Source organism: Neomonachus schauinslandi, chromosome 13 (genome assembly GCF_002201575.2).
Source record: "Neomonachus schauinslandi chromosome 13, ASM220157v2, whole genome shotgun sequence".
Taxonomy (NCBI): Eukaryota; Metazoa; Chordata; class Mammalia; order Carnivora; family Phocidae; genus Neomonachus; species Neomonachus schauinslandi.
In genome coordinates this window covers 17958603-17985001 of record NC_058415.1, presented here as the reverse complement: position 1 = coordinate 17985001, position 26399 = coordinate 17958603, and the positions used below count along the sequence as shown (strand labels likewise).

Genomic DNA, 26399 nt, shown 5'->3' with positions numbered 1-26399 from the left:
GGGGGGGGGGGGGGGGGGGTCTCCATCCCAGGCCCCCTGGGATCATGACCTGAGCTGAAGGCAGACACTTAACCAACTGAACCACCCAGGTGCCCCTGGTACTTTAATGTTAAATCAGAATGAAATCTGGCAAAAAGTCTTTCCCCCTTGCTGAATTCATTGAAACAGATCAAATAAAACATTTGAGGGAGGGTCAGAATAGAGGTAGCTTTCAATGTTTTTAATTGGTTCATTGACTCTATGACTCCTTCAGGACTGGGTGGGAAGCCAGCTTTGGCCAGGAGGACCATGGGGAGGACCATGAGGATCACAGCATTGCAGAGCTATACATGTTAGATAGCAGTGCCAAAAGATGCTCTTTCTTCCTCCAAGTTTTCAATCATCTCTAAGGAGCTATACCCAAGGGTTAATGGAAATGTAAAGAGAGAACTAGAATACAAAGAGAGGGCTTCCTAAAGTTTGATTTTCTGTAAAACAAGTTCAGGGTTATGTTATTTTTAAAAATTTTACTAAGGAAAAAAAAATATATAAAATAAACACATATACAAGACACAACAGTACCCTTTCCTCTGTATTCATCTCTCAGCTGCAACAATTTCACTGCATGGTCAATCTTACTTATATCCCCACTGATTTACTTCCCTCCCATATTATTTTGAAGCAAACCTATAAGTTAAATATGAATACTTCTCTCCTAGATAAAAACTCCTTTAAGGCGGGGTGCCTGGGTGGCTCAGTCGGGTGTCTGCCTTCAGCTTGGGTCATGATCTCAGCCTGGGGCTCCCTGCTCAGTGGGGAGCCTACTTCTCACTCTCCCTCTGCTCCTCCTTCCTACTCATGCCCTCTCTTTCTCTCTCTCTCAAATAAATAAATAATCTTAAAAAAAAATCTCCTTTAGAGATGATTTTTTCTGCCATGACTAGAGATATCCAAAAGCTTAAGACCAGGAAGAAACTTGGACAAACCAACTCTCCTGGTTATTCTGTCTGTCTCTTTACCTTTGCCTCAGATCCATTTTTTTTTGTCATTCTCTGTCCTGCCGTGTCCTGGAAATGTGCCAACTAGAACCTGTCTCTCCAAGCTCACTTCCCCCATTTGTAATGGTGTTTCCCCATTGGCCTCCAGTTAATTTCAGACAAGGAAAAACACCAGCAGATCTGCGGTTGGGAGGAGAGGGAGATTGGGGGTATTTATTCCCCCCCTTGGGCTGCAATTCTGCATTCTCCTTCCATGGTTCTGGAGTGGCTGTGTCCCTTACAGCTCCACTTTCCATCAAGCAAGACATCCCCTTCTCCAGGGTTGCAGCTTTTGCTTCAGGTCTAAGGTGTTAAAGCTGCCCCACTTTTGCTGGTCCCTGAGCACTTCACCATCCCTTGACTTTGAACTCCTGAGCTACCTCATCATACTGGTCTGGAGAGAGCCTGCTTCCAATGCACTTTGCAGAGCAGTGATGGGGCTATTCATTCAAACACTCAGTCAGCCAGCAAATATTAAGTGCACCAATCAGAGGAGTGTCGACTAAAAATGCAACAGGGTTCCAACTCCCTATACTAGAAATTCCCAGTGTATTGGCAGATTCTCATACCATTCAGGTACTTATTTCCCCATTCATTCGCCTTCCAAACATTTATTGAGTGCCTACTATTTTCCTTGTGCTGTGATAGGTAATGGAGATACAAAGATGAGTATTTCAATGGGCTTACTGAAATATAGCTCCTCTATAGAGAGATAGAGATTTGTAAATTAATGTTTTAAAATGTCACAGGTGCTCATGGGAGTTTATATGGAGGCCAGAGGAACATAAAGAGGAGAAGGTTCATTCTGGGAAGTGGTCAAAATGCCTTCATAGAACAGTTCATCCTTGAACTGATTCTAGAAATATGAGCAGATATTTGATCAGCAAATGGAGATGATGGGTGTGCAGAAGGGGATGCAACTGCAGGCATCAAAGGCACCATCATTTTTATTGATGAGGAAGCCCCTCTTGTCCAGGTAACTTTCTCGCAGGGGGTACAGGACATCATGGGGAGAAGATGCTACAGAGGTGGGCTGTAGCCAGACCACGGAGGGGTTTTGTGTCATGGGAAGGAGTTTGGTTCCTTTTTCTGCAGGCCCAAGGGGGTGTCTTTAAGGTGGTAAACACCTCCTCTCTCCATCCTGCCACCCATGAGCTCTCAACCACAGGAGATACTGAGAGGCCACTTACCTTATGATGGGGCAGTCAGTGCAGTCTTCCTGAGTTGGCCCCCAGCACTTGGCACACGAGGCTTCACAGACCTGGCAGTGACCATGTTCATCAATGTATTCTCCTAGGGAACAAAATCCGGTTGTTTACCTCATTTCTATATGGCAGTGCTGCCTAGGCTGTCAGTCTGAGAGCAGCCAGATCTCTCTGTGGCTGCCTAAAAGCAATGGAAACAACATAGCAAGGAGACCTTGAATGGCTTCAGTTGCCCGTCCTAAATCCTGACCTTACAATAACAACTGCTCCTCTCCCAAGGGCCTCAGAAGTTGGAACCTCAAAACGTTATGAGGCAATGACATAATTTTGGATCTAGTCAACATGTGTTACAGATTTTATAAGTAGAGAGAGGCCAACGGGGGCTTCTCAAAGGACCCCTATACTGATCTCCTTCTGACTTTCCTGTTAAAGGCTGAGGGTTCTGGACCCCAGAGACCCCACTTATAGCCCTGGTTCAAGTCAAGCAACAAGCAGGACCCACCCACCATTCTGGGGGTATTGTGGTTACTGGTTAAGAAGGGGAGTCGAAGCTTGGCTAACATTTGACAGATGTGAGCTGCATCTCACCCTGAAAGAGTAACAATGAAGAGATAGCCAGAGAATCCTTCATTTAATTGGAAAGTTTATCTTTCCCAAGGAAAAACACATAGGAGGCCTTTCCACAGAAGTAAGTCCAGCCTTACAAACTCCTTATGACCATTTAAGAAATTACTCTCATAGTAAAGATGGTGGAGACAGGCCAACCTCTTTGAAGGTGATAATCCAGTGATAAACCAATGATGGGTCTCTACTCATTGAATTCAACTCTCTACTCACACTACACATGTCCTCTTCTCCCATTGTCCTAAAAGAAATTGACAAATTTCTTCAGCCTGATCCAAAGAACCACTTGGTATTGTTTGGAAACTGATCATGCTCAGAAAATATAGTTTCGGATTTCAGCAGAATCACCCCACCCCCTGTAAGTATGTCTGAACATAGTCAATCTGAGCTCCAGCCAGAATAGTGAGGTAGCAGTTACTCATGCATGGTTTAACCAAGGCATCTTACTGAAATTCTGAGATTTGCTGCCTGATTTATTGTAGTTGCTTTGAAGTCCTGGAAACACAGACTTGACTGGTGAGAAATGGAGGGAAGTCCACTCCTCTACATTGTCCCATAGCTTTACTGAACTAGCGTAGTTGGGTGAGGTAAACCTTATATACATAAATCTTTCCCTTGCACTAAACCAAAAAAATGAAAATGAAGAGGTAGGTAGAGTTTGTCTTTTGATGTAGAGTTAGTCTATTAGTTTTGTTAACTAAAGGGAAAAGGACATATCCAGAGCAATGCAATTATCTAGTATTGGCACACCCTTCACATCCTAGACTCTGCTCTTCTTCATCTTCCAGTTGTTGCCGAGGAATCTGATATATAACTTTTAGAATGGAACCATGGTTCTTAGTTCGGAGTGACTCCCAGGAGCCTGAGGCCCAAAACAGTGCATCCCCAATGGGGACAAAGAATGTAAACATGCAATTCGTTCACTGCACAAGGTGACTGCCCCAGTGGTCAAGTGGAGGCAGAAATCCAGCCCGGGTTCATCTCACCGAGCCATGCACTCTGGTGTTGGCTGCCTCTGCCTCTGTAGGGGATGCCTTTTACTAATTCACACAAAGGTATTAGAATGGACTAGTTGCATTCTTGATGCAACTGTCTGGTAGGAGTGGGTGATTTCAAGTTGAGACTGTCTGACTCAATATAGGTATCATATTTATGAGGCCTTTTATTTATTCAGGTTCCCCATTCCACTTCTTAATTACTGCCCTTGCTGTAATCTCTTCCCCTTCTGGCACAGTGTGACCTTTGCCACAACCAACTGAGCAGTAATTATCAGTCCAGACACTAGCAAGAAAACGAGCAGGGGATCTAGAACAGACCTGGTAGGAAGAAGGAGGTCTTGCCTACATTGCCAATGCTAATAATTTGTGTTTATGGAGTTGGATGGTAGCTATGTATCTTTCAAAAGGTGTGGACTGAGTGGAACAGGAATGAGAGATGGGTTTCACGGAGGCTTCTAAACCCAAAGAAAGTGTATTCTAAAGAAATGTAGGATCACAGATTCTTCATTCATTCATTCATTTATTCATTCATTCTGTTGATATTCTTTGAACACCTAGATACTAGGTATTAGATGGACTAGATATACTAGTCGAATATACTAATCAAATATATACTAATTGAAAAGAACCTGCTCTTGGGTTCTCAAAGATTTTTGAGAAGAATGATTTGTAAAGAGATAGTAATAATTCAAATGCTAGCAGGAGACTTTGACTTCCTCAGACAGTCTAGATTAGAACAGAAGAGCAAGGGCATACACTGGACTCCCTGCTAGACCTGGAGGCAAAGATGGTTACTTTGCCTTGGCATTCATGCCTATAGGAACTGACACAGTGGTTTGGTTCTCCTAACTCCTGATATCCGTCCACCTTAATCTCCATGGCATCTTAGATCCACTGCTAGGATAGGATTTTAAGCTAAATGCACCCTGCTCTGCTAAATCGAATGCTGTTTAGATGGTTACGGGAATTTTTCCATATCTATGCCCAAAGTGTCCTTTGTAATTGCAGAGGATGCATGGCTAGGTCAAGCAAGTGTTATTCAAATAGTATTATGAAAATTTAGAATTCTCTAGATCTCTTGTTTGCCTCCTTATTGGCTTCTATAAGCCAGTAGGTGGCACTGATACCTTGGCTTTGTATTTGATCTGCTCAACTGAAATGCCCTCTATTGGCACTCAGAAAGTGCCACCTTAGATATAATCATCCCTTGAAATTGCCCCATCGCTGAGATTTCAAATAACCCCTCCAAAACACCCTTCTAATGACCCACTATGACTCTAGCTCACCCTGCTTGATCACCCTTTCATTCATCCGTCCAGTTGCCTCTTGCATTTCTTACGGGGGCTAGGCCAAAACTTCCCAAGACCCAAGTCCCACTCATTTCTCAGAAGGTGACCTCACTACCTCATTTGCTGATAAGATACTGAGTTTCTCCAGCATCCTTTTTCTCGATGCCAAAATCCCTATCTTTTCTGTGAGTGTTCACTTGTCTCCTCTCTCTGTGGAAGGTACATTGCTCCTGGCCATTGTTGGCTGTCCATCTAATGCTCTGGATCTTTCTTCAGGATGGTTCTCCACCAGTCTCTTTGTCTTCAATTGTTTCTTCACATCTCTCATCATCCTCTGATCTACAAAAGTTCTTCCTAACCTAAGACCTGCCCAAGCACTTTTCTTCCCTCATAACTGACTCTGAAAACATGTTTTTCCCTCCTACCATTTAGACACAAAATGAAGAAAACCCTCATAACCTTGAAGCTTATGTAAGTGAGTCAGCGTAGGACAGCTAAACTGTGCACCTCTCTCAAGTCTGCATGCCTCTTAACTTTAGAGCAAGGCTTGGCTTTGGAACAGATGAGAATAGAGGGACCTGCCCTGATTTTCATAGTTATGTAGATGTCCAATTAGTTATATAAACAACTGTCCCCAACCCCAGCCCTTGCAGGCCCAAGTTTTCCACTGCACATTTGAAACCAAAAAAAGGCAGATTCCAAGGACATAGTGAAGTTGCTTTTTTTTTTTTTTGTTTGCTGGAGCAGCAAATTCTTGTCATCTGTCTTCATTGCACAATGAAACTAAATGTTTATGACAAGCGTGATATACAAAATTCTTGGAAAAAAATCACTTTTAGCACAGACTTCAGGGGCCAATATTTTGTTCTCCACTTCATCCTACAAGCTCTTCCTTCTGGTGTCTTCATCTATTATTCAGTCCAAATTATCTTTCTACTGTGATCAAAAAAATTTCATTCCCCTTTTAGTTCCTTTCTCATCTCATCCCATAATAGTTCAAAGGACATGCAGGAAGTGATGTCTCATGGGGAGAGAGGTGATGTCTCAAAAGCTGAAGATACAGCTTAAAAATTAATGCTTGTCCATTGAAAAATTTACAAGTCACTTGCTGTGCTCGTTTCACCTCTTGATAACATTGCACACTGTGTTTGTGTTTGCAGATCTAAGTTAAAAGTAAGCTTTATGAGATCATCCGGAATATGTACACATTTATTACATCATCCACAGCTACGAAACATGATTGAGACTCATATAATAATAATTTTTAGGCAGATATGATCAGAAGAACTTCCATTTCTCCTGCAGAAATGTTAGGCTTTCTTTTGTACTTTGTAATATCCTTTATGGATTAGAGCCAAATTTGTTATAACATTTGAGCAATATATATATATATATATATAGAATATATATATATACTCTAAATAAATGAATAAACACAGAAGTAGATAATGTGAGTATAAAACAACTTTTGGCAAGGGTGATTAGTAAGAGAAAATGGGAAGAGCATTTGACGAGAGATCAGCCATGTGGTTTTGATCTGGTTATTTTGGTGAGCCACCTTGGGATACTGCATTATCTGTAGGCTTCTATGTATGTGCTTTATCACTCAGATGCCAGGAATTACAGAATGTGACTTTCCTGAGTGACTCTACAGCCACAAAGCTAATCAAGTAACACTATTTCTTTGCAAGGATGCCAATACCTAGTTTCCAACTTAAGATACTGCTGTGTGAAGACAGTTCTCATGAAAAGAAATCCATACATTTATTACTTTTCACTAGCTATAATAAGTACTCAGTAGTATTTTCAAGTTATATACTAATGAAATAACTCAGTTTTTAAAGCCTTTTTGAGTGTGACATTTTATAGCAAGGCTCAAAATATGAGGCCATAAAGTGAGACTACAGCAGCTTTACTTATAAGTCTACACAATTATTCAGCCTTAAAAAGGGAGGAAATTCTGACACGTGCTACAACATGGATGAACCTTGAAAATGTTAAGTGAAATAAACCAGTCACAAAAGAACAAATGTATGATTCCACTTATATAAGGTGCATGGAGGAGTCAGATTTAGAGGGATAGAGAGTAGAATGGAGGTTGGTAGGGGCTTAATGGGCACACCTTTTCAACTGGGGAAGATGGAAATGTTCTGGAGACAGGAATGGTGGTATTGGTTGCATTATGATGTGAATGCAATTAATGGCACAGAACTGTACATTAATAATGGTTAAAACAGTAAATTTTATCTCATATATATCCCCCCACCCCCCACACACATGTAAGTCTACACACTGAGTTTGTTCCTTACCAGGTCAATACTTAATTTTAACCAAAAAACTCGGGATTGTCTGCGCTTTGGGGATGAGTCCAAAGAGCACCAACCACCTTGGGGAGCCAGTTTGTTGAACTGAATCTTGGGAGACGTCCTGTGATAATAGAGATCAATGGATAAATGGATAAAGCTCATGAAAATGGAGACATCTGGTTGATGGATCACTGTTGTTTCTTTTTTTATTATTTGTTGTTTTTTGTTTTTCATTGGGAACTACAAATGCAGAATAAACATCAAGCAGCTAGAAGGAGGGATCTGTTTCCACAGCCTGGAGGTGTCTGGGGGCCACTGCTTTTCTATTTTGTCTTCTCAACAGTGACTTCCACTTTCCCTCCCCCACAGGCTTTTCTGATTGACAGGACTTATCCTTCCTGGTCCCATTGCTTTTTTATTCTCAGGTGCTGGCATTCATCCGTGTAGTTTTGCAGATGCTCTAAATACCACTCTGGTACCCCCGTGGGTTGGCACCCCTGCAAAAAGGATGGCTCATAAATTGTGGATCCAACACACTTGCAAAGGTTTGGTTTCCACCAGCCTGCCCGTTGTCCGAAGAGCAAGGAATTAAGAGCTGATCCTTTTCGTTTCCACCATTGTTTGGGTCCTGACCACAGTTGCTGCTAAAAAAATGTATCCAAAGTGAAGTCTTGGCCAACACACCTGAATATAGTGGTGATGCAGCAATCACCCAGGCTCCCATTCATTGCCCTACCATATTACAAGTGCCATTCTATGTAATGTTTAATCCACATAACAGCCCTTTTATAAATGAGAAACTGAGGCTCAGAGAGATGAGAAATCTTGCATAAATTAATGCAGGGAGGTAAGTAACAGAGTTGGGCTGTGACCCAGGTGTGTCTGAGCCTGAGCTCATGCTCTTTTGGGAGTGTTCTTCCCTGGTATGGATTCATTTCCCTTTTTGGTGTTCCAAGTAGCTTTGCTATTTATTAAAAGAAAGAACTTGAGCACAAGCCTCATCTAAACCACTTGGTGAGGTAAGGGTATCAAAAAGGAATTCACTGTGAAAAAAAAAAGGAATTCATTGTGAAAACAAATGAACTTGCACAAAGCAGGTTTACTCAATGATTGAATGTACCCTCCAAATTTATTTTCTCTGATAAAATGGCCACTATTTATTAAAAGGCAATTCTATGTATCAGATTGAGATTTTACAAGCAGTTTGTTCTGTCCACTAGGTTAGAAGCTCCTAAGAGGAAACCAAAAATGGTTTTTTTGAATGGATAAAATAATTGGCTGGGGCTCTGCACAGGGGTTTTCTATACTGTTTAGCTGCTGTCCGAAAACAAAATAAACTGGCTCCTCAGAAATAGTTTATAACTAGAATTATAGCAACCTCTCTCTGCTCCTCCAATTTATATGAAAATCTAGTATAGATGGATTGGTTCCTGTATATTTTTTCCTCAATTAAGAGAATTTTGCATTGCCTCTATGTTTGTGAAAAGTCCTTCCAAGTCCTAGCTTAAGGATGCCAAAATTAAAAAAACACTGAACAGTTGGTTGCAAAACCAGACACAAGAGGGGACAAAAGGCATGAGTGTGATTATTAACTGCAATTAAACAAAATAAATAAAGCCTATTATCCAATCTGTGGAATCACGAATACTTTCCCATGAGCACGGTATGGTAGATGGAAATCCATTTATTGCCCATCTGAGGTGTGTAACATGTCTTGCCAGTCTCCTGCCGAGCAGGGAGCCCGATGCGGGACTCGATCCAGGGACTCCAGGATCATGACCTGAGCCGAAGGCAGTCGCTTAACCAACTGAGCCACCCAGGCGCCCCGAGAAAGTGAATGACTTGGAAGATCAGGCTGTGGACAGAGCTCCTGTGTGCACCCCAGTGAGCACCGTGCTATGGAGCCCAAAGGGCTGTCTCACATCCTCCACTCTGGAGGTGATGAAGGGTGGCAGGTGAACCTATCAGGACCGTTGAGCATTCCAGGTGCTCTCGAACTAAACAAGGGTCCTGACTTGCAGATCAAATCAGTTAAAGCTCACACGCCTTCCTGAGGAGCTTAAAACCATCAAAATATTCCCTCGGGTGGAGGGAATCCTGAAACACAGGCATAAGGATGAGACTTGTTATCACCCACTTTCACTTCTAGGGTGACCAAAAGAACCTCCCTAGCCCTCATTTATTATTTGCTCTTAAACCCTTCAAAGTACCCGCTGCAGTCCCCTGGCCCCCCTGCCAGTGCCCCAGGGGAGGGAACATCCTCAAATTACCCTTCTTCTCTACCACTGTAGCCGCATGCTGCAGGAAGTGCTGGCTTCATCTTTCCTCTCCCACACTCCCTTAGTCTTTCCTCAAGCCCAGTCTGCAGGTCTAAAACATTGCAGCCTAATCGCTAATTAAGAGAAAAGAGAAGCTCCTGGAAAGAGAAGGAATTTGCATTCCAAGACCTAGGGCTCCATCTGCCCTGTAGCTGGTAATTGACTGTAGCTGGTAATTGACATTCAGTGTTTTATCGGATCATCATTAAGGCTGCCCACTCACAGGCAGTGGTATTTGCCTTCTAGGAGCTCTGTTGGTTTGCCTAGTGACAGGTCTGAATGAAGCACAGTGCCCAGAACACCTCAGTCCCTTAGTGACTGCGTAAGGATTTGATTATTCGGGATGCCATATGTTTAATTGGGAGTAACCAAATTGTGCTTTTTAAAAAGGCCAAGTGTGGACATTAAAAAAAAAAAGGGAACAAAGGTTGCATGTGCCTACTGGGTACCAGCATATTAGGAAACACTGGGCTGGGAAAATAGACCAATTTTGGAGTCATCCCCACCTGGGTTTGATTTGGGCTTCTTCCTCCAGCTGTCTGATATCAATCAAATCACATATTTCCCTGACATTCTTCTTTCGAGTATTATGGACCGTCTCTCGTAATGTGGTGAGGATCAAATGAGAAAACGGACCTAAGCACCTAGCACAGTGGATTTCAGAATATTAGTGACTAATTATCAGGTACTTTAAGTATGTTATCTCATTACGCGGCGGGGCAGGGCTGTCAGCATCATCTGACCAAATGAGGAATTTAAGCGTCAAAATGTTATCTCTCGGAACATCCTTCAAACCTGGTCTGACTGGATCCCAAATTGTGCCTTACCTAACCCCCCCCAAAGGGACTGGAAAACTAGATTGGCTGCATATGGTGATAGCAAAAGGGCAACCACAGTTACTGACCCTGTGGATCAAGAACCATGACCTCTCAAAGCAACTCAGCTGCAAGATGCCACCCACGCAAGCTAATCTTTATAAGCAGCTCTTTGGAGACAGCCTCCCTGCATCAGAGCAAAGAGAGGCTGTGTTTCCTGTACTCCGGAGTCACGGCAGTGCTGTTTCCAGGCTGCTGAGGTACGACTTGGTCTGAAGTAGGTGAGCCTCTGTGAGCACACAAGGCAGCTTCTTCCTGGAGGAGTTTCACTGAGTCAGGTGCAGAACTTGGGGTTCTGGGCCCCGCTGTGGAGCTGGTACTACGCTAGAACTGACTACCTGCTTCTCCTTTAGGCGAGTGGCCCAGGATGGACTATGCTTCCTCACTTGGGGGGGCACTGGGACAAACCACAGTTTCCTGTCTGTCTCAGTGAGGGGGGAAGCACGTAAACAGATGAAAATGAAAACGGGCAGTGTTGTTTGGTTGTGAGTGTGTGTGTTCTGTGTGTGGGGAGGGGGTGGGTGGAGGAGCCATGGGCAGGAGGTCCCAAATCCCCAGGTGTCAGAGAGAAAGAGTCTCAGGTGCTTCTTGTCTAGCAACCTCCTTCTACACGGTTTGCATCCTATCAGAGCTTTAGATTCTGTGCAGAGCATGAGACATCACTGGGCCCCACTATAGACAGAGTGCTGCCCCTCCATTCCTTAAAGAGTCCTCCCATCCCCACCCCCACCCGGCCTTGCTTAGATGACTAGGAGTCATCTCCGCGCTCGGGGGAGAAACACGATACAGGTGAAGTGTGTGTACCCGGAACCAGATGTCCCAGGTGTGAATCTTCAGGGCTGCCTAGTGCTAGTTGCATAACAACTAATCTAACCGCAGTCAACTCATCTGTAAAATGGACATAATCACAGCTGCGTCATAAAATTGTCAGAAGGGTTAAATGAGCTAATATGTGAAATGTGCTTTGAAACGCACCAGCACCCAGTAAGTGTTCAGTGAAAGTTGGCTGTTGCTACCGCAGTGAGCACAACCAGGTCCCTTAGATAAGCAGCCCAAGAGAATGAAAAAAACCTTTAGAGACAACCAAACCTCAGCTCCCTTCTTACTGTATGGATGGCTTTGAAAATTTTATTTAACTTTTCTTCAGCTTTATAAAGCAAGTTCAGTTGCCCCAAACTTTGTAGCTCCCTGTTTTTTACCTGCCTAAGAGCAGGTAATGTCCTTTCTTCTACTGTGATTTGTTTAGAACTGCATGGTAAATATAAAAATATCTAGACAAGCTTTCCTTCCTCTACCACTGTTCAAGGACCACTTAGAAGAATGGATTCAAATTTTGTTAACCATTTTATTAACTTTTAACAACTCAACAGGCGTGGTCCTGTGTGATTAGCACCAAAGTGCAGTCTGTTCTATTCAGGAAAATGGCAACCCTCCGTCCTTTCACTCTCCACCCTAAATCCACAATTCTAGAACTATCAACTTGCTAAAAAATTGTGGGCACCCCAAACCAATATTTGACAAAAAAGGCTGGTCTGCTATTCCTCTGCCCAATATTATCCCTTTCATTGCCTTTTGGTGACATCACTTAGGAATAACATAAAATTGTGACTTTAACTGGTCTTTACTCAGCTCTTAACACAGTGGTCAGGAATTGGTTATGAATTAATTTGCACAACCTCAACAGAAACCCAAGAGATGTCTCTTAGGCATTATTAATATCACGAGGGGGTTTGGCCCTATCAGAACATTCCAGAATGGTATGACTCAATGTGCTCTTGTCTTACCTTGTACCTTAATGCCTTGCTATCTCCTTTAGATGCCCAATATGCATTCCTGCACACCGACCATGCCACAGAGAGCCTGGTTCTGCAGTGAAATTAAGCCTCTGCATCTCTCCACCATTTAGACCTGAGAACTTGCCCTCTCAACCTACTCAGATGGAGAAGTCCTATAGAGAAGAGAGGAGGGCCTTGCAAAAACCCCTTGCATTCCGCCAGAGACCAACAGCTCTAGGAAGTCTACAGGAGCCTTAAGAACAATTCAGCTCCTCTGGGAGAAGAGCCAAATTGGCTGGAAGGCAGACACCTCAGTATTTGAGGTAAGTTCGAAGTCTTGCCCCTTTGGCCTAACCTCTACTCTCTCTTGCCAAGTCCACCCTGAGCAGACCCTTGGCATCTCCCCAAGGGACCATAGTACCTTCCTGCTCTGGTTACTTTGCTGTCGAGGGGGTAGGGGGCTCCTCAACATTTCTAGGGAACAGGCAGTCAAGGCAGAGGTATGGGCCCCGTTTTAGGGGCCCTGGACCTTTAGAGCCCAGCCCTTAGTTCAGGTCTGCAGCCGCCACGCAGCAAGGCGGGGTTCAGCGTCCCGAGCTCAGAAAGCCTGAGACTCCCTGGCAACTTGGCTCCCATGAGCCCTGCAGGCAGAACTGGTGAGTCAGGCTCTCCTCCCCTTCCCAGACTCCCCGCAGGGGCTGTCTGACCTGCTTTGACTCCTTTTTGCTTTCAAGGTTGCTCTTGATACTCACCTTAACATGATTTTACATGGTGTGATGTGCCTGGGGCCCCAAATCTTTCCCAGAGAGGGCTGATTCCTCTCTCCTGCTGTTCAGTTTGCCAAAATGGGCAGGGATGGGCTGCGGAAGAGCTGCCTGGGGGCTTGGGGAACTTGAACGATCTTTTGCTTATGCAATCCTTCAGTGTAATTAGGTTGTAATTTTCTAAAGATGAATTTGTGAGAGGCCCACATTTTCTAAGGGATGAAAACAAGCGCTTACTATGGTAGCACGAATGATGGGTGGGTACAGCTGCCAGGAGGAAGATTTCCTTGCAGTGTTGGGAGATTAGAAGCCCAGACCTCGAGTAAGAGATAAGGGAACATTTTCGGGGAAAGCTAGGTGCTTTCTCAGTGCTTCCACATTGAATTCTCAGAGCAGCTTATGTTGATGAGGATAGCTCTCATTTTAAGGGTGAGAAAACGGAGGTTCAGAAAATTTACGTCATCTGCCCAAGGTCACTGAATTAGTACTAATCAGAGTAGCTAGCACTTAGTGACGCCCATATGCTATGAATTGTCCTGAATGCTTTACACAGATGCACTCCTTAAAATAATAACCCTATGGGGATAGAGGGGGCATTGTGGACCACTGTGGCCCTCATTTTTCTGTTGTAAAAGTTGAGGCAATGTTACTAAATGAATGATTCTGGGGGCAGAACTGGAACCTAAACTCACGAGGTCACACTCTACTCCTCCAACCAGGTTTTGCTGCACTCTTCTTCACCAGAAAGTGGTGGTGATGGGGTTTTATTCCAGGTCTGTCTGACTTCAGGTGTTGTGTGCACCTTCCACTATGCTGGAAATCCAAATAATTGGTGGTGGTGGTGGTGTGTGTGTATGTGTGTCTGAGTGAATATGGGGATAAGTTCAAAATATGCAGTCCTAGAACCTCAATCATGCAACCCCTAACTATTGCTTGCCTACTACTTTCTGGAAGCTGTGTTAGAAGAGCTCTGTGTGTACCCTTCATGAGACAGATTCAGCTCACATAACCAGGAACACAAGCTGATGTAGAATCAAGTATTCAAAATCTAATGGTTGCATAGAGCAGCTGGTTCTAATTGCTATCTTCCCAGAGGACAGGGCCATTTCTTGTTCATTTGAGGGTTCCCATGGCTTTGCTACATGAGTCGAAAATTGTTCTTAGACTTGATTTGTGTTTTGGGGGAAGAAATTCATTAAAGTTCTGTGTACTGAAACAAAATTGACTTGGGCCTGAAAAAAATGGATATGGTTAGGTGGACAAGGGGAAAGTGGAAAATATTTTAGGAGAGTGGAACAAAGGATTGGAGGCAGAAATAAGCATGATGTCTCTGACCCAGGCAAATGATTGTATTGACAAGCAGGAATGGAGTTTGAGCAAATGAAAAATGAGTTTGGATAGGGATGTAGATAGGTCATGGAACATCAGACAAAGATGTGTCAAATGGGTGTGGTTGGCCAAAGGGAGCCATTGATGATTTTAGAAGAAAGGCAGTGATGGGAACAAATTTGGCAGAAGATCACCCTGGTGAAGTGAAGCTGGTTGAATTGCAGGGGACAGCTGGGAAGTCAGCTAGGAGACGGCTTCAGTAGGCCAGAGGGAGGGGATGGAGCTAGAGCAACCAAAATGGTCATGACACTGTAGTTCCCACAAACCTAGTCCCAAGATCTCAGGGAGGCCTGGGCTTTGGAGCTCATCTGCTCTAGCTGCCTCCTTTTCCCTCCCTCCCAGGGATCAGGCTTAATTGTCTGAATGACATTCTAGTCTAATGACTGCCCAGGGTTTGGATGAAAATGGAGAGGCATGAAGAACTCACTACCTCCCTTTCTGCTTTTGGAGAATTGTATCAGAAATGTCTCCGTATGAAGCCAAAATTGGCCTCCTAGGGAATTTCATACATTGGTCATTTTGGAAGAAAGTAACAGCTGCTCTAAGCGAAGAGCATGATATTTATGGGAATAGTGAAACAAGTCAGAAACCGAGTCCAAGGCTCAGCCAGGATGGCTTTGAGCAAGTCAGGTAAAATCTGTGAGTCTTAACTTCTGCAACAGTGGGGGACAATACACATACTGCTTCGTACTCTGGTCTATTTGGATAAGCAAACAAAATGGCTTGTGACAATGTTTTAGAAACTTCAAAATGCCTCATAAAGGAAAGGGACGTATGACTTTTAATGCTCCACAGAAGGGAATAGAGTATAGTTGAGTGCCAGAGAAAGCTGGATCCACATTCCAGCTCTGCCACTTTCCGGCACTGTGATTTGGGGCTCCTTCCCCAACCCTTGCTTCCATAGCTGCAAAATGGCACAAATACAGTCCTACCTCGGGAAGTTATTGTGACAACCAAATCTGATGAGGCATTTACAAGCACTTAGCACAGGGTCTGCCTAACCTATAATAAATGATGAATAAATACTATTACTATTGATACATGATGACTGCATATAGGAGATGAGTGAAAAAAGAGGAGTCCAATCCATGGCCTTGAACTTGAGTGAGTAAAGAGACAATGGTCATACTGATGGTCTGAGAATGGGAGGGAAGCTGACTGTGATGATCTGGCAGATGTTTTGAAACGGCAACTCCTGGCATAGCTCTTATGTTTAAGGCACTCTTGACAGTGGCTGTTTTTTGGGCCTGCTCCATATCGAGCGGCTGGGCTCCCTCTCTGACACCCACATAACAAGAGTTGATCGACTCAAACATAGTGCAGGCGTTCACAGCCCATTCCGCCTACAGCCATGCCATAAACCACGAGGAGCTCATTAAATTGTTACCAGATAGGGTGTCCTGTTTAGATGCCAAGATGGTGAAAGAAATGTCATCAGCTATGCATTCCTACCGAGGAGCCATCCCATTCTTGGCCAGGACGACTGTTTTGCAGAAAAGTCATGAATCTGTAGACACTCCAACATAAATCCCATGCAGAGGTAAATTGTCACAAAGGGCTCTTATCACAGTGCTTTCAGCTGCTTACTTGGATTTTGTGATCATTCTGAAAGCTGTTTTTTTTCAGTCAGTAACCAAGTCTTCAGTAAAAGATGAAGTAGTATGATCAGGTTAAAGGTGCATGTTAGTGGAGGCCATGCTACCGGGTTCAGGGAGGAATGACCTTTGAGGAATCAGGCTAAGTGCCTAGTGAGGTAAGGGCTTGAGTTTGATAAATTTTTGTGTTCAGGAGAGAGTGAGCTGTGGAAAGTCCACATTTCCAGAAAGTTTCTTCAGTTGACGATCAGACAAGCAGATTTGCACCTAGGAGTTCCCCTTTCCCAAATGAAGAAGCCAACCATTGTGTTTACACAACTTGCCCCAAATCACACAATTTGTCTTATTACTTCTTTCTATCCAACTATGCTGGGAGGGGGGGAACCATCATTGTGGGAATATGTAAAGAGAAATAAAGGCAATGCCATAACCAGAGACCATCGATGATGATGCCATTTCTAACTTGGCAATGGACTTGATACTAGAAGGATGTTGTAGTAATATTCAATGAACTCATCTCCCATGGTAAATGTCTAGTTCTTTATTCTGAAATTTCTTCTGCTTCCATGTCTTCAAATATTTTCCATAAAGTGGAAATTCCTAATAAGCTCTTCACAGTCTAGATCGGTCTCCTGAGTTCAATAATCCTGTATCCATGGCCCACCAGCCTCTTTACATGTATACTTTGCAGGTATCTCTAACTCAACCTGTTCCACAAGATGAAGGATCTTAATCCAGTACCCATATCCTTCCTATACTCCCCATCTCAGGGAGCGCTTCCAACCATCCAGTCAGGAAAGCCAGTGTAGGGAACTCTTCCTCAGCTCCATCTTTCCCTACATCAAATCTCACAATTTCTGTCAACTCTATCTTCTGGACATCTGAGTTCTGTCATCTCTTCCCTGTCTCCAGCACCACCACATGAATCCTATTTCAAGTGGGAGATTATCTTCCATGTTGGTCTCTTGGACTCGTTATCTGCTTTACACATCCTACCCCCATTCTGTCCATTCTGGTTTTTTTTCCTCCAATTCAAACTTTGTACTACTCTCCCACCTAAGATCTTCCAGTGCTGCTCCCTCAGTACAGAATAAAGCACCAAAGAATGACTTACAAGTGTCTTCAAATTTTGGCTGTTGCTTCAATTTCTAGCCTATGCCCTGCTGCTCTCAATTTTTAAAAAAAATTTATTTGAGAGAGATTATGAATGTGAGAGTGAGAGCAAGAGCAGGGGAGAGGGAGCAGACTCCCTGATGAGCAGGGAGCCCAATGCAGGGCTTGATCCAAGGACCCCAGGATCATAACCTGAGCTGAAGGCAGATGCCTAACCAACTGAGCCACCCAGGCACCCTGCTGCTCTCCTTGTAGCTTGCAGCAGACTCTTTTGGTGCATGTATCCTTTGGCTCTACCCTGTCAGTGTGCAGAATCCAGCTTCCAGGGGAGAGCACCTGCTTGTAAGAGCATGAGACCTTCTCCAGTGCCTCAGAAGGCTGCTCTGATGAATACCCATGGCAGGCCAGAAGAACCAGGTTGCGGACACCTAGAAGTTTTCTTCAGCCAGTGATGGGGATTTGGTGATTGGAGTCCACAGCTCCATTGCCCCTCCAGCGGGATAACAGAGGCCTGTGTTCTGTATCATTTTCCAGAGTTTCCCCTCAGAACTGAGTTCTCATCACCTCCGTGGTAGTTGGCTTGACAACATAACTTTGGTTGGCTATCTTTCTTTTCTGATCTCACTTTCTCACTCTACCCCTGTCATTTTCTTTCACCTCCCAAACGAACCTCTGTACTTGAATCTTTGTCTCAAGTCTGGCTGGGGAGAACGGGGGACAACTGAGAGACAGCGTTAGTCTCCGGCATTCCCATGGGACTTCCAGTTCTCCCTGCCCATCGTGTACTTTCCCACTTAGAATATCCATTTGGTTTGTATCTACTCCCTTTTCTGTTCTCCCAGAAAACTTCTACTCCTTTACAACTCAAAGCTGCCTCCACTATGAGCTTTCTCTGAATCTTTTGTATCACACTATTACACAGCTGAATTGATTTTTTTTCTGTGCTCTATAGTGCTTTGTACATATATATATATATTTTTTTTTTTTTAAGATTTTATTTATTTATTTGAGACAGAGAGAATGAGAGAAAGAGAGCACATGAGAGGGGGGAGGGTCAGAGGGAGAAGCAGGCTCCCTGCCGAGCAGGGAGCCCGATGCGGGACTCGATCCAGGGACTCCAGGATCATGACCTGAGCCGAAGGCAGTCGCTTAACCAACTGAGCCACCCAGGCGCCCGTGTACATATATTTTTTAAGATTTTACTTATTTGATAGAGACACAGTAAGAGAGGGAACATAAGCAGGAGGAATGGGAGAAGCAGGCTTCCCGCAGAGCAGGGAGCCCGATGCGGGCCTCGATCCCAGGATTCCGGGATCACTACCGGAGCCGAAGGCAGATGCTTAATGACTGAGCCACCCAGGCGTCCCATACATATTTTTAATTTATTCTACATATCAACTGGTATTTCTGGCCACCTGGGTCTCCTCCATGGAGCTAGGTGTTCTGTGAGATCAGGTATAATTTCCCACGATCTGGACCACTAGTTGCCATGTGAAAAAGTGATCAGAACAATTTGGTGAATTAATCGATGGACACATTTGGAGTTAGGAATGCAAAAGAATCACCTGGTAGTTCATAGCTCCATGGAAATATATTCATTAAGTTCAATGTAATTATGTATTTATTTTTAAAAGCTTTATTTTAGAGTGTGAGCGGGAGGAGGGGCAGAGGGAGAGGGAATCTCCAAGCAGACTCCCTGACGAGCGTGGAGACTGGCACGGAGCTGGATCCCAGGACCCTGAGATCATGACCTGAGCTGAAATCAGGAGTCAGCTGCCCAACCCACTGAGCCACCCAGGTGCCCTAACTTCAACATGATTATTGAGCATCTACTACACACCAGGCCCTGTTCTAGGTATTTGAGATATGATACTGGGCAAAACACAGGTTTCCTTTCTGGTGTAGCTGACATTACAACACAGGAGGTAGTACATGATAAATACAATAAACTAGTACATTTTGTATAGTTTGGTTAGAATCTAATATAAGCCATGGGGAAAAAAGAGGGCAAGCAAATCAAAGTGCTGGCAACGAGTGACAATGTGAATGCAGGTTGTAAGTAGTCGAGTCTAATAGGATCCAGAAACCACAGCAGTAGAACACCCAGAAGAGAGTGTGTAATTCGGCTGGAGTCATTCTGAAGGTTTGTTGACAAGGTTAATTACCAACATGCAGTACAGTGAGTTTGCTTCCGGTAGGATAGACATTTGTGCTTCAGAGTACACAAGCCCTATTCTATCTAGGCTTGTAATATCCTTAGTTAAAAATGACTGCTTTCCTAGACATGTGCTCCCCAGGCAGATTGCCTGCTGTGAATCCAATTTTTAATGCAAAATGTCTTTCCAGCCCAGAAGTGCACTGCCAATTTATTAAAGTTTGTGGAGAGAAGGATACCGGTAAGACAAAAGCATATTAGAAAGGGGTGCTGTGTTTGAGGAGATAAAGTGCAGGGGTGAAGCAGACTGGGGATTCTGCAGAGGGGGAAAGCAGACATTCTCCACTAAATTCACACCTCCCTTATTCTCAGTCAGCAAAACCATTCAGGTTGAAAGAAAAAATACTACATGGGCGATCACAGTGATTGTGCTGTACCTAATGTACTAATAATACAGTGAATTTATCTTTTGAACGCTCTCAAAAAGAACCGCAGATTGGGGGTTAAATGGGATCCCTGGGTATAAGAATAATTTTAGGAATTAATGATTCTAGATTCTAGGGGAGATAATGGCTCACCATAACAAGAGGCTCTAAAAATAAAATTCTGAACATCTATCCACAAAGGGTCTCAGGAAGGAAGGAAAGGCAAGAGATGCTTCAACCAGTAATAGTCACGGAGAACTCTGCCAAGTTTGGTGTCTGTCAGGAGGCTGGAGCCTTCAGGGTCTCCGGCTAGGAGCCTCCACATCCCCAGGAGATGGGATGCCAAGGGGGCTGCTTAAAATTTTTAGGGGCTCCCTGGGCACATGACATCATCCACATCCTTTACATGGTACATGGGGTAATTTGCACTCAACCCTGGGCTGCATTGTTAGCTCATCTCTCTCACACTGTGCCTCAGCTCTTCACACCCAGGACTCCGGTAGGGAGAAAGTCCTGGAACTTTCTAGGTGTTCTAGGCTATTTTGCACCTTCCGGTCTCTTTCCAGTCCCGTCTTCCAGCTCTATCCTTTCACTCCTGCCTCCTATCCTGAGGACTGACTACCCACTCTGCAACATCCCTACAGAGCATGTCCTCGCCTTTCTTTTCATAGCACTTCAGGGCATTTTTCTCTCTAGCATTTGTCTGTTTTAATCACAGTATAAAACCCACACAGGCAGAGTTCCTCCTTACATTATATCCAATGTGCTTAACGCACGACTTGGCACATAGTAAGTGTTCAATAAAAGCTGAGTAGGTGAACAGAGTTAATGAATTAGTGTAACGAAAGAATAGCAGGATGCATTTAACAATCCAATGTACATTTCTTTAGTAATTTAAAGTGTACCACATAGCAACCTCCTCACAAGGGTATATTATTATTCTCTTTTTCTAATGATGGCTCAGAGGGCTAGGTGGTCCATGTAAGGGTGTTATGCTGAATAAGGGCTCCCAAAGATAGCCAGGTCCTCATCCCTGGGACCTGTGAATGTTACATTATTTATGAGGAAAGGGATTTTTTTGCACATGTGATTAAGCTAAAGATCTTGAGATGGGGAGGTAACCTTAGATTATCAAGGAGGACCCACATATCCTTAAAAGGGGGAGGTAGAGGGAGACTTTACTGCATAAGAAGGCAGTGTAATGACTCAGTAGGGATTGATCTATAGATGCTAATGTTGTGGCCCCTTCTTCCTCCACAAGGGGAGGGTGAAGCAGACTGGGGATTCTGCAGAGGGGGAAAGCAGACATTCTCCACTAAATTCACACCTCCCTTATTCTCAGTCAGCAAAACCATTCGGGTTTTCCTCCACAAGGGGAGGAAGAAGGGGCCACAAGCCAAGGAATGCAAGGCAAACAGTGCTAGACACTGGGAGACAAGGAAATGTTATCTCTTTTACTCTCTGGAGGGGGTCCGACTGACACCCTGATTTCTACCCAGTGAGACCCATTGCCTAGTTCTGGAGGTCAGAAGGAGAATACATATGTATTGTTTTAAGCCACCACATTGTGGTCATTTGTTACAGCAGCTATAGAAACTAATATACCAAGATTCCAAATGTCAGTCAGGAATAGATGTATTGTCCTGACTTGGGAGCTCTGCCATTAAGAGCTGTGTGGTTTTGGATGAGTCTCATTTAACTTCTTAGTCTCAGGGCAGAAAGCCAGGTGGGACACTTCTTGCAGGAAAAGTATGGTGCAATACTTATTACCTGTTTGTGAGGTGGGCTGAGGAGCACCTGATGCTTACCTTAGGACTGTCCTTGTAGGTAGGACACTTCTGGAGAGAGGTTGCTGGAAGCTGAATTCACTGTGCCCTGCCCACCACCCAAATGTTTCATAGCAGCCCTACCAGAGAACCCTGCAGCCCTGGGAGTCACATGGAGAATCCTGCAGCCCTGGGAGAGTGGGGGCTGTGGATGGGGCAGGGAAAGGGGTTCCCTCTTATTGAGGGGAGGGGAGGTGCTTTGTACATACATGCAACACCTTGCATCATCTTTTTGAATGCTCAGCAATGGTGTCATTATTATTTTTAGAGGAGGAAAGTGAGGATTAGAGAAATTAAGGACTTTATTCAAGATTACATGGTTGGTGGCTGAGCTGGGACTAGAACCCACATCTCTCTAGTTTAATTACTAGGTTTGCACCTCACATCAGTGCTGTGGTTCTCAGGGTGGGATGAGCAGCATTAGCAAGACCTGAGAATTTATTAGAAATAATTTTATTTATTAGAAATAATTTATTCTCAGCTTTCATCTTGAACTTAATCAGAAATTCTGGGGTGGGGTTAAGGAGCAGGAATCTGCATTTGAACAACCTCTCCAGATGATTGTGAGGCCCACTCAAGTTTGAAACTCAGTGCTTTCTGCTGTTCCTCTTGGAGTTCTTGGGAAGGATGATGGCTATCTTGGCCCAGGCTCAGGCTGCTTGCTTCTCTGAGTCACTGCTTAGCATGACCAGTAGTAAGTGGCCAATGTATGTGGTGCAAGGACATTCCGGGTTTGCCATCCTGAACAGTGGCTAAGGCATAAGGCCTTTTGATGAAGAGTGTCAGAGAGAGGAGGAGGAATCCAGCACAGATTCAGACATTCTACTGCCTGGAGAGTGAGTTTGACCTGAAACACTTGGTAAGATACAAATACACATCATCTCTCTTCTATTTTAGAGTTGTCTGTTAGGTAGCCTCAGACAACAAAAGGAAAGTAATGTTGTTTCTGTTGACATCATAGCTACATTTTTAAAGCACCTGCTTGTATCTGGAATTCTTGGTGCTAGATATGGTCCCTGTGTTCTTGGAGCTTACACACCGGAGAATGAGTTTCAATGATGAGAAGCCTAGAGAACACCTATCACAGAATGGTCAGGGCCTGAATTAGATTCTGGATGAGGGTTTCAGGCCTCTGTGTTCTCCTGGACTCATGAAAGGCTTAGCGACCTTGGACATTCCTGGATGATCTATCTCTGAGGTTCTTTTCTGGCACAGAAATTAAAGGTCACGTTGCCCCAGTCCACCCCTGGAAAGCTCTCCTGGTCTGCAAATGTCTGGCCATCTCCTCACACTGTGTTCTGTGGGAACAGTGTACATGGCTCTCCATTCTAAATCATGGTGTTTTACTCCCACAGAGCTAGAGAGGGGAGACGGCAGGCTGATTAAAAGCAAAGGAACAGCAAGGTCTAACCTAGTAGTAAGATAGTAGTAAACTGAGGTATATATATTTTGGTGGGGGAAAAAAATCCTAAGATGACATCTTTAGGGCAGTAGCCCTAAAGAAATAATAGTGAGTAGGGTGAATAGAGAGGCTGTGTTTTGTTTCTGTTGTTCCTCTGGGCTCACTCAGCTGCTTCCAACATAGTTTGCAACGTGCAGGCAAAGGTTATATCTGCTCAGTAGTTATCCAGCCAGTGACTGAAGTTTTTGATCTGACATCATTTAATCTTATCTTCTCTGTACCCAGGCTGTAGTCAAACCCACGGAAACACCAAAGCCTTACTTATCCTGCCTTTACGGTTATGCCACAGTATTTTCATCCATCCATTCATTCTTTGATTCATTCAAAAACTAATTAGGGAGCAAGTACTATGTGCCAGTAACTGCTAAATACGAGGGACGCAGTGGGTGAGAAAAAGCAAATGTACTTCCTGCCCTCATGGAGCTTACAGTCTGGGGTGGGAGCCAGACTTTTTAGAGAAAGAGTATGAGTTGGGGAAGGGGAGAGGGAGAGAATCTCAAGCAGACTCCCTGCTGAGCACAGAACCCGACAATGTGGGGCTCCATCTCAGGACCATGAGATCATGACCTGAGCTGAAATCGAGTTGGAAGCTTAACTGACTGAGCCACCGAGGTGCCCCAGGGACAGACATTAGTAATCACAGAAGCAAATGTAAAACTGTGACTCCAGCAGTGTTGAGGGAGGAATTAACTGGGCGTGAAGGGCACGGAGGGTGGGAGTAGGGACAGAATCCCTGCAGAGATTGCACATGAGAAGAGACTTGGAAATGTGAAGGACAGAAAGGCCAGAGTGAATGGAGGGGAGAGAGGGGAAATAGGGAGAGGGATGGAAGGGGCGAAAAAAAGAGGGAAAGGGAGGAGGGGAAGTAGAAAGGAAGGAGAGGGAGAGGAAGGGGGCAGAGGAGGAATGAGGAAAGAGGAGAGGGAGATGGGGAGAGGGAGAAGAAATTGAGAATGGGGGGTGTGTGGTAGAACTTTCAGGGTATTATAGACCTTAAAGGGTCCCATCTTTATCCAAAAAGCAACAGATTTCAGCAGGAGAGTGTTGTGATCAGATTTGCATTTTGAAAATACCACTTTGGCTTCTTTGGAAAGCCAGGGGCTAAAGAGGGTGCCGGAGAATTGTTTGCAAATTGCTTTTGGCAAGCGATGATGGTAGCTTACCTTGTGTGTTAGTGGGGAGGATGGAGGGAAGATCTATTTGAGAAGTAAAATTAAGAGGATTTGGTGATAGATCAGTTATAGAACAAAGGGAAGGATCAAGGATGAATGCAGCTTTAGGCTTAGGCAATAATAATGACACATCTTGTGTCTAATATACACAGGTACTCTTCTAAGTGTTTTAATCATTTTAAGTCAATCCTCACAATATCCCTAGATGAGAAATATGATTATTATCCTTATTTACAGATGGGGAATCAGGCACAGAGAGGTTAAGTGTATTTCCTTAGATCACACAGCTAGGGTAACTGACAGTATCCTGATTTGAATCTAGGTAGTCTCCTTCCAGGTTCTGTGATAACTATCTCTTACACTGTAAATATCTCTGGCATTGAACTATCTCTTGGGGAAAAAATGGATAGAGACTCCTTTACATAGACATGGATGGAAATTTATATAGTAAATTATCCTAGGTTCATCCCAGTCTCCACTCTTAACTACATCAAAGAGCAGGGACAGTGGGAGATCTACTGCCTGGCTAGAAGGACTTGGAAGGCTGGGATATGGGAAGAACAAGAACAGGGGCAGCTGTGCTGTTAGAGGAGTAGGGATAGAATCAGAGCCAGAAGACTAATCACATGGCAGGAAGAGAGCAATTGACCACTCTAGTCCTCTGATTCCTGACCTTGAAGAGGGAGGCAACCACAATGAATTTCTAAGTAATGAACACAGAAGGCATAGTGCAGTGCCTGAGCTAAAGTAGGTGATCAGCAAATAATACTCATTTTTCTTATTGAAGTATAGTTAACACACAATGTTACATTAGTTGCAGGTGTACAACGTAGTGATTCCACAAGGCCATAGGTTATGCTGTGCTCACCACAAGTGTGGCTACCATCTGTCACCCCACAACACTATTAGGGTGTCATTGACTATATTCCCTACACTGTGCCATTCATCCCCATGACTTCCAATGATAAATTTGAGTCTGCCGGAAGGGAAGCAGAGAAGGATATGGCTCATCCTTGTCTATCTTTCAAAAATGTGGTTAATCATAGCGCTTGTGGAAGAGAACAGGCATGGGAAATGGTCATAAGGACAGAGTGAATCCATCTCAGTGAGTACAAATGGTACTAAGGCAGAGCTTACTGGTGAGCTGGTTGGTTTTTTTTTGTTGTTGTTGTTTTCTTTGATTGAAGTGTAGTTGACATACAATATCCTATTAGTTTCAGGTGTAAAACATAGTGATTCAACATTTATATACATTACCAAGTGATCACCACCATAAATCTAGCTACCATCTGTCACTGTACAAAGTTGTTACAATATTATTGCTATATCCCCTATGCTGTACATTACATCCCTGTGACTTATTTTATAACTGGAAGTTTGTACCTTTTAATCCCCTTCCCCTATTTTACCCATCCCCATACCCCTTTCCTTCTGGCAACCACCAGATTGTTCTCTGTATTTGAGTCTGTTTTGTTTGCTTTTTAGATTCCACATATAAGTGAAATCATACAGTGTTTGTTTTTCTCTAACTTACTTCACTTAGCATAATTCCCTCTAGGTCCATCCCTGTTGTCTCAAGTAGCAAGATTTCATTCTTTTTTATGGCTGAGTAATATTCCATTGTATATTTATACCACATTTTCTTTATCCATTTATCCATTGATGGAAACTTACGTTGGTTTCATATCTTGGCTATTTTAAATAATGCTGCCATAAACATAGGGGTGCATATATCTTTTCAAATTAGTGTTTCCCTGTTCTGTAGATAAAGACCCAGAAGTGGAATTGATGGATCATCTGGTAGTTGTATTTTTAATTTTTGAGGAACTTCCATACTGTTTTCCGTAGTGCCTGCACCATTTTGCATTCCCATCAGTACTGCATGAGGGTTCCCTTTTGTCCACATCCTAATACTTCCTATTTATTGTCTTTTTGATAATAGCAATTCTGGCAGGTGTGAGGTACATCTCATTATACTTTTGATTTGCATATCCCTGATGATTAGTGGTGTTGAGCATGTTTTCATGTGTTGGCCATCTGTGATTTCTTTTTTGGCAAAATGTCTATTCAGATCCTCTGCCCATTTTTAAAT

General features: G+C 43.8%; 1 protein-coding gene across 2 annotated transcripts in view; it reads right to left on the bottom strand.

Annotated features, from left to right (window-relative positions):
* The window catches only part of PCSK5 (proprotein convertase subtilisin/kexin type 5), a 463530-nt gene that overhangs the window by 111905 nt on the left and 325226 nt on the right, over positions 1-26399 (bottom strand). For both annotated transcript variants that reach the window (XM_044920816.1, XM_021689363.1), the window contains exon 21: positions 2207-2309. In XM_044920816.1, coding sequence (XP_044776751.1) covers positions 2207-2309 — 103 coding nt within the window. The remainder of the gene's footprint in view (positions 1-2206; positions 2310-26399) is intronic.